The sequence below is a fragment of the Fringilla coelebs genome, assembly GCF_963513975.1.
Source record: "Fringilla coelebs genome assembly, chromosome: 1".
Lineage (NCBI taxonomy): Eukaryota > Metazoa > Chordata > Aves > Passeriformes > Fringillidae > Fringilla > Fringilla coelebs.
The window spans coordinates 11,236,477-11,244,522 of NC_140028.1; the positions used below are offsets into that span (position 1 = coordinate 11,236,477).

Consider the following 8,046-nt stretch of genomic DNA (forward strand, 5'->3'; position numbering starts at 1 on the left):
AATTCAGATTTCAACTGCAGTGGCCTGGCTTATTTCCAGTTTACAAGTTTACAGTTATTCTAGTCCACTTACCTGAAATTCTCCCTTTCATGCAACTCTGATGAAATGTTTGCCCTCTCTCAACTGCCTGCAAGGGTTGCAAAGTGCTTTGTGAGCAAGAGTGCTTACGTAGGGACAAGTAAAGTGATTTCTTTAGAGGGAGTGATAAAACTTTCAAGAGCATCCTCCACTGGCGCAAATCTGTTTCTCTGGAAGAATCGTGGAATTTCTACAGATTTTTGGTGGGAGCTCAGTTCTCCCCTAGCATATTCTGTATTGAAACTTTGAAGCCATTTACGTGAAAACTTGGCTGGAAAGACAAAATTTAGGTACAAGAATAAAAAATAAGATGGAATCTTCAAAGTTGGTATTTAATTAAATGAAATTAAATTAGTGAGGGTATATGATAAAGGAAATTTTATTTTCACCATGATGGTTTGTGTCTAGTTTCTTTGATGCCAAATTTTGCCCAAAGTTCTTCTGGAAGAGAAGTAGCTTTAAGTGTCCTGTGAAAGTAAAGGAGCAGAGAAGTGAAGTTAAAAACGCTCCTTGTATTTCAAGTAGAGCTTCAGTACAGCTGTTTGGCAAGCACTGTGAATTCTGCATTTCATTGCAAAGCTCAGATGCTGCTTTTGTAAGCTTATCTCCTCTACTGCTCCAAAACAGCAGCAAACCCCAACACCTTCCTATCCAGATACAATGCACTGCTAACTGAATCCAGCCCAGAAGCTCCTGTGAGATGTTTGTGTCTTCTGAATGTGTTTAATGACCAGAAGATGTTTCTTAACCCTGTACCCACAGAATGCTTTAATTTTTTTTAAATTGCATTATTCAGGTACTTTGTAGTCCTAGAACAAAGTAAGAAATATCATAAATATGATGTGACACCCCATAAAACTGTTTTTTAGAGTGGCAATTTGGGATCATGTTCATGGTTTGTTTTCCAGTAGGACAGTAGCAAGACAATGCCTAATTAAGAGTAAGAAATTAAATAACTGCAAGTATCCTATTCATCAAAATACTAAGAACCTTCTGCAGATAGAAGGAAAAAAACCAAAACTGTTCTCCAAATGATATAAGAAGCTGACAAATAAGAAGAGGTTCATTAATCATTGTGGTCTAGCCTCATTTAACAGGAAGAAGCCAGGGGGCTTTGCTAACACATGAAACTGGAACTCAAAGGTGACATTTTTCAGTTTTTGTGGATGGATATACACCTCCTGGTTTATTTTGGAGGATGGGGTTGCAGTTATAAATTCTTGAACAACATCTTGCTTCTGTTCTGAAGCAATATCTAAAATAGGAAGCACACCAAAAGGCAAATAAAATTAATGTATTTTTAAAATTAGATATCCTGTCTAATAAAAGGCAGAACTTTTATGTTATTCATAGCTGCAAGTTGTCCTGATTTATAGTTCAGATACAATTAACAGTTTCATTTCACATAATTCTTTTTCCTCATAAGTGAATATCTGAATCACACACTAGAAAAAAGCAACTGCAGACCACTTCTATAAGCCCAGTTGCAAGGGGTGATACCACAAAAAAATTAAGAGAAAAGCCTTGCTTTGTCCCGTTTTTCTAACAGAATGTTTGGGGTTTTTTTTTCCCAAAAGCCCTCCATCAAATAGGATTTGCACACTTACCCTCTTTCCAAACTCCCTCATGGAAGATTGCTGGGGTGGTTACCCAGGGCTTTGCAGAACAGCAACCTTTGGCATCTACCCTGCCTGCATCGTGCTACCTGCCCCTACCCCACATACACCCACACCCAATCATTCTTCTTCCCACTCTGAACTCAAAAGCCATAGGAAACCTGAACCCTTGCTCCCAGTTCAATGGCTGGCACTGGTGCTGTCTGGCAGCACTTCTGCTCTAATGGTTAGAAGCCAAGCAAATATGTATTTAACGGGAATTATGAAAATCGAAAAAGTGCAAGGCCCAAGTTTTTGAAAAACACATTCTTCCTCCACATCAAAGGGCTCATTGATTTGTTGCTGAAGTCATGACTAAAGTGGTGCTAAGAGGGTGAAAAGGGGAGAAAAGATCAAATCTAATCTTTGGAGCTGTGTCAAGCAAGTACCTTATGGCCCATCCGAGGCTGATCATGAGACAAGTCCTGAATGTAAATATTATTTAATATGTCTGGCAAATGTTAGGAATCTGTCTGAGCATATCCTTCAAGTGAGAAATAGCTCTCCTTTTCCTTTGCTCCCTTTTCTGTGTCCTTGAACTTTGTATCCCTTGAAATCCCAAGTAACTATTCACATTAATAAAGTGTTAAGGTGTTTAACCAAGATTGGCTCTGCTGATTTCAGCACTTAAAAAGGGAAACCGCTCTGTTGTTTTAACCACTTCAACACTCACCATCTCAGTTTATTTTCTTATCCTCTTTAACTTCTGTTAAAATCAAACAGGAAGCAATTAAGGTGAGCCTACTACAAAGCAGCCCTCAAAGTACATGGCTATGTCCCTAGTGCAGAATGAAGGTCATGCCCTCAAAATGTAATTATATGTATGTGGAAGGAATGCAGAGCCAACATACTGGGGTGATCAGTGAGAAAATACACCACTCCAGCTTTACTTTCAGCAGGCAGATGACCACAACCAACAAAGGCATTGCTACCACACCTGCATGGAGGACCTGGTGGCAAGGCAAGTTGAATTGACAGGGCACATTACACCAACAATTTTTTCCACTTGAATTAGAGATGGAGTGGGAGCAAGAAAGCAGTCCCTACTAAGCTGCAAAACTAACACCATTTCCCCTTATCCAACCCCCCCTTTAACTTTAGTCAGGTCACTGCCAGGATGACAGAAAAAGGAATGTCATGGAAGTGGACATCTAATGACAACAGTGGGAGACAAAGTGAAGTCTTTACACAGGATTTAGCTAATTATATTTTGGGCAAATATTTATTTATCTAAAAACAAAATAAAAATCATTTTTAAAAGGAAAAAAAGTACTTAAATAAAAAACAAAATTGTGAAATGTTATGGCACAGAAGTTCAAGACAAGTATAAATCCAGTTGCCACAACTGTTGCGTATTAATGTTGCACATTTTTCTATAAAGGCTTTATTAAAGGTATTTACATGGCAATATGATGTGTAAATATATACAGCAAACTGGGGACAACTTTTTTCTTTTGGATTCTCATATGAAAAAATGCCTTAAATACAAAATTTTAAAAGAAAAAAAATTGAAGAGTTCATCCCCAAGCATGAAGAATGTCCCATCATCCCTTATGTCCAAAGTATCAATTATGAGGCAGTTTTGAGGTTCTGGCCAAACCCTTGGGAGATTCAGCCAAGGTTGTGTAGTCTCAAGTTAAATCGCACAGCATGCAGTTGCAATAGTTCCACACTCGATGGACTGCGTAGTTCATGAGAGATATTAGAATCACTAATATTTTATCATAGTTTCAGTCTAGTTTGCATTATTCTAAGTGATGCTCAAGAGTTCCTATGCACAACAGTTCCTTAGCTGCTCAAGTTTGTGTTTCAACTGTTCTCTCCTCCGCCTCAACTGCTCTTTCTCTGCAATCAGTCTGTGTTCCTCCGACTGGATGGAAAGAACGTACTCCGTTGCTTTTTTCAGGATGACAACCTTGGGAGCCTTTTCATTGTTGGCCACCTCGGGTATCTCATCACGCAAGGCAAAGAAACTCAACTTCAGCTCATTCCTCCTCTGGCGCTCCAAGACATTGTGTGTTCGCCTCTTGTCATTCTCTTCCGAATCTGATGAGCCTGACGTGCGCGGACTGGAGCATTTTCGGTTGTTGCTGATCTGTTTGAGAACTCTGCCACTGTCCAACCTTAGCCTTTTTGCAGCTGGGTATTCAACCTTGGTGGAGGGAGGAGCGGCATAATTGTGCTGATGGATGTTGACATGACACCGTTTGAGAACCAGCGGGCTTTGGTGGGGCTTACTGTGCTCTTCTGACGTCTCTGTGCTGCTGGACTCTGTGCTGGATTCATACTCATTTGCTTCAGCTAATGTAACAACATCTATTTCCTCATCTTCCTCTTGTTCTTCTTCTGCCATAAAAAAAAAAAAAAAAATGAGATTCATAACTAGGCACTCTCAAGAGTACTGTATGTAAAGGGAAGGCTACTCTGAGTTGCACAATGAGGAACCCCATGACAAACCCTTCTTAAATCTATTTCATGATGCTGGACACAGCTTTCCCCAAGAGCCTTCCCTTTAAGGAAGCAATGCTTTAAGTGCAATAGGACACATGGACTGCAGTCCAAACCCTGGCTCCCTGATTTCAAAAAGTTGTAATGATCTTGCGTAATGTCGAGTGCATGAAAGATAGTAGGAAAGTTTAACCTCGGCTGTCAGCAGTACAGCGCAATAAAGCTCCCAGACTCAAGCTGCCCTTAATTATGGATTTAGAAGGCTTTGGCCACGCCTTAAAAGAAAGCTTACTTAACACACATGGGTATTCAGAGACATTTTCTGAATCTCTCTTGATCTGCTAATTTGTGGAAAATAGGAGGGAGTTTGGGGAAGAAAGAAAAAAAAAGAAAACGAGTTTAAAAAAAGGAAAAAGGGAAGGCGGTAGCGCTTTGGGTAGAAACTCACTTTCAAACCAGATTTACGAGGGAGCGGAACCCGCTGTCACATACCTAAGGAAGCATTTCTAAAACTTTCCCAGCCCCATTCACTCTCCTGCAGTCACTTTCACTACCACCTCCCTGACTCCACATTCTCCCCGCGGCTCTCGGGTTGGAGTTAACTCCTTCCCGGCCCACGGGTGAAACCGGGAGCCAACCTTATTGGGACCCCATGATGAAAGTTTATCCCTCCTACACTTTCTTTATGTTTTTCCCCCCGCTTTTCACTCCCTTATTCCCCGGAGGAAAAAGTGGGCTGGTTTTCCAGGAAATAAGCTGGCTAGGGCTCTCCGTGCCTCGCAAACGTGGCATTAAAAAAAAAAAAAAAAGAAGAAAAAAAAAAAGAAAAAAAGAAAATCGCACGCGGGGAGGGGGGCAAAAGGGGGCTGAGGAGGGAGGCGGGGGTGTGCTGCCTTCCAGCCGCGCCCCGGGAGCCCCTGGCGCCGCGCGGGTTCCCACGCCCTCCCCGAGCACGCGTGGGTCCCACTCACCCGAGTCGCTGCTGGTCGTGGGCGGCGTGTCGACGCCCAGCAGGGACGCGGGGCTGGCGCCGGGCGGCGCGGCCCGCGGGGCCCGCTCGCTCAGCGGGTAAGGAAAGACCACCGAGGGGTCGATGCAGTCGGTGGCGGCGGCGCCCAGGTCGTGCAGGTAGAGGCTGCCGGAGCCGGTGGGGGACGCGGCCAGTCCTGGCGGCGGCGCCGGCGGCGCGGCGGGCGGCGGTCCGGGGCGGGCGGCGGAGCAACCCTCTCGGCGGGCAGCCTGATAGGACGCCAGCTTCTCCGAGACGACCTTCTCCAGCTTGGCGGCGGCGGAGAAGCCGCTCCACATGCAGTCCTGGATGATGATGGACTTGACGGTCTCGTCGTCCGGATCGCAGATGAAGCTCTGGTTGACCATGTCCCCCCCGAGGAGCTCGGTCACAATCTCCAGCTGGTCAGCGGTGGAGGGGAAGCAGGAGCCGGCGGCCAGGCTGGAGCGGCGGCTGGGGGAGAGGGGCGGCGTGGGCAGCAGCTCAAACTTCTTCCATATGTCCTCGGACGGGGCAGGGGGCTGCAGCTCGCTGCCCCGCTGCTGCGCCGCCAGGTAGAAGTTCTCTTCCTCCTCCTCGAAGTAGAAGTAGGGCTGCACAGAGTCGTAATCGTAGTCGTAGTTCTTGCTGGAGAAGCCGGCGCTGAGCGGCATCGCGGCGGCTGGTGCCTGCGGGAGGGAGGGGAGAGAGGGGCACCCGGGTGAGTCGTGGGGGTCGGCTCCCCGCGGCTTCGGTGGAGCTACCGGCCCCCGGCGCGCAGCGCTCCCTCCCGGCTCCGTACACCGTGCCGGCAGGGAAATGCGCAGTCGCGTTTAGTAAAAAAAAAAAAAAAAAAATTAAATAATAATTCTAGTAATAATAATAATAATAAAAAAACAAACCTACGACCCTCCTTCACTCCGTTCGAAACGCGGCGGAACAATCGGGAAGCGAGACCTGACCCACCGAGGGGTCGGTTGTCAGCTCCCGGACCACCCTCCCCGCTCCCCCGGAGGGGCTGCGGCAGCCCGGCCGCCCGGCTCGGCTGGGCTTAGCTCAGCTCCCTGCCGCTGCCGCTCACATGGGGCACGGAGCTCCTTCCCTCCCGGGACCGCAGCGCCAAACCTATCCCGCGTCCCGGCGGGAAGGGGTGCCGAGCGCCCGGCGGCTTCCAGCCGGGAGCCGGACGGTTCCTCAGCCACCCACCTGGGCGTGCTGGCACTGCGCGGGGACAAGCAGAGACCTCGGCAAACTTTGCCAAATCTTGTCATATATACATATCCGCATATATATATATGCATATATATATATATATGTAGCAATCATACTCTGCCCGCGCATACGCTAGAAGCAAATGCTCCCCTCCCCCCCAAAAAAATTAAATTAAAATCCGAGCGCAAGAAAAAGGATGGGAACGCCGGAGCCCCAGCAGAAGAGAGCGTCCGTCGGGAGGGACCGTCGGTATCCACGTCCGCGGAGCGCAGCCCCGCTAGCAGCCCGGGTGTCACCAGCCCCGTGTCAATCCAAACGCCACAACCGCGGGAATCTAGTGATGGGAAGCGAAGAGCCCCACAACTCACCGGCTTCTCCAACGCGCCAGCTGCGAGACGTAGCGAGGCGATTATTGCAGGCGGTGCGGAAACAACGAAGGGAAAATGGATAGATGATAAAAAGAACCGCCAGAAAGGACGGGGGGGAAATTAAAAAAAAAAAGAAAAAAATAGACAAAACGCCGAGAGAATGTAGGTCTCTTCCTCCCACTACGGTTTGATAAACCCCACGGAGTGGCGGAGCAGCCGCCTCCCGGCGCGGTCGGTCGGTCGCTGCTCCGGGGCGGCGCGGCGCGCTGGCCGGTACAATAGAAGTTTAGTTGCTTTCCTGCTTTAAAGCGCCGGCAAGGGGCGGGGGAGCTGTGGCGGGGGCGGGGGCAGCACCGCGGGGCCCCGCCGTGCTGCCGCCCTTCGTCGGCAGCCGCGCAGGCTCCGCACTCCGGCCGCGGGAGGGCGCGCTGCGAGGGGCGGCCGCGCTGCTGCGCGCCCCCTGCGCTCCTCGGCGCGCAGAGATCCGCGGCCGCGCTTTGCCCCCGCCTCCGCCGGCCCGGAGGGAGAGAGGGAGCTGCGCCGGGAGAAGGCGATGCCGCGCTCCGCGGGCCTTTTAATTTATTTTACTATTTTTTTGTTGTTGTCTTTTACTACGAGCCGCGCACGAAGAGGTCGGAAGTAAACATAGTAAAAAAAAAAAATTAAAAAAAAAAGAAGAAATTACTAGCAGGGATTAAAGGCAGCTCTTCGCCGCTCCCCTCCTCCCACTGGCGTTCTCGCAAGGGAGAGCGCGGTAGCCCCGATGGCGGCGGCGGGGAAGGGGCTTCACCCGCCCCTCGCTCCCCTCGGTGAGGCTCCGGCACCTTAGGGCGAACTGGTCCCGCAGCGCAGAGCGGTGGCCGAGGGGCAGCGGAGGAGGCGTGCGCTGCCGGCACAAAGGAGCATGTGTAGCTGGGGCACCCCCCAACCCGGTTGCCGCTTGATTATCCCGCCTCTGCCGGCGTCTGCAGAGGATTAAACCGGGAGGGGGCGGAGGCAGAGCCCCACGGGGGTCACCTTGCAGCCACTCTCCCTTTGGCGGTCCCCGCGTGTGCCCCCGCCCCGGTTTGTGCCGCCCCCACTCTGACCACCTCCTCTCGCCCCATGGTGACCTCCCTCCTTTCGGTCATCCCCGAGGGACGCGGAGCTGCTGCGGCTGCAGAGCTGCGACGGGGCGCTCCCTCCTATTCCCGTTCCCCATCGCGGCGGGTCCCGCGGGGACCCCGTCTCCGACGAACCTTCAGCTGCCGGCGACCCTCCCGGGCGTCGCCGACCCCCTCCCGCAGCTCCCGCACCT

The 8,046-nt window shown here is 49.9% G+C and overlaps 1 protein-coding gene across 2 annotated transcripts; it reads right to left on the reverse strand.

The window, feature by feature from the left end:
- Positions 1-2,884: 2,884 nt before the first annotated feature.
- MYC (MYC proto-oncogene, bHLH transcription factor) lies at positions 2,885-7,639 on the reverse strand. 2 transcript variants are annotated; one of them, XM_084226384.1, is made up of 3 exons: positions 6,251-7,639; positions 5,153-5,858; positions 2,885-4,079 (listed from the first exon to the last, which is right to left on the reverse strand). In XM_084226384.1, exons 2-3 carry the CDS (start codon positions 5,841-5,843, stop codon positions 3,505-3,507), a joined length of 1,266 nt encoding a protein of 421 aa, XP_084082510.1. In that variant the 5' UTR covers positions 5,844-5,858; positions 6,251-7,639; the 3' UTR covers positions 2,885-3,504. The 2 variants fall into 2 exon arrangements, with proteins under 2 accessions (XP_084082510.1, XP_084082509.1); XM_084226383.1 differs by having other exon boundaries at positions 2,886-4,079; positions 6,750-7,639.
- Positions 7,640-8,046: the final 407 nt, after the last annotated feature.

What these genes read in the sequence shown, in the direction of transcription:
- MYC (XM_084226384.1), bottom strand. Translation starts at nt 5,843, where the DNA reads ATGCCGCTCAGCGCCGGCTTCTCCAGCAAGAACTACGACTACGATTAC. An exon ending in CACGACCAGCAGCGACTCGG is followed by an intron (nt 4,080 to 5,152) that starts GTGAGTGGGACC and finishes TTTTTATGGCAG; the next exon opens with AAGAAGAACAAGAGGAAGAT.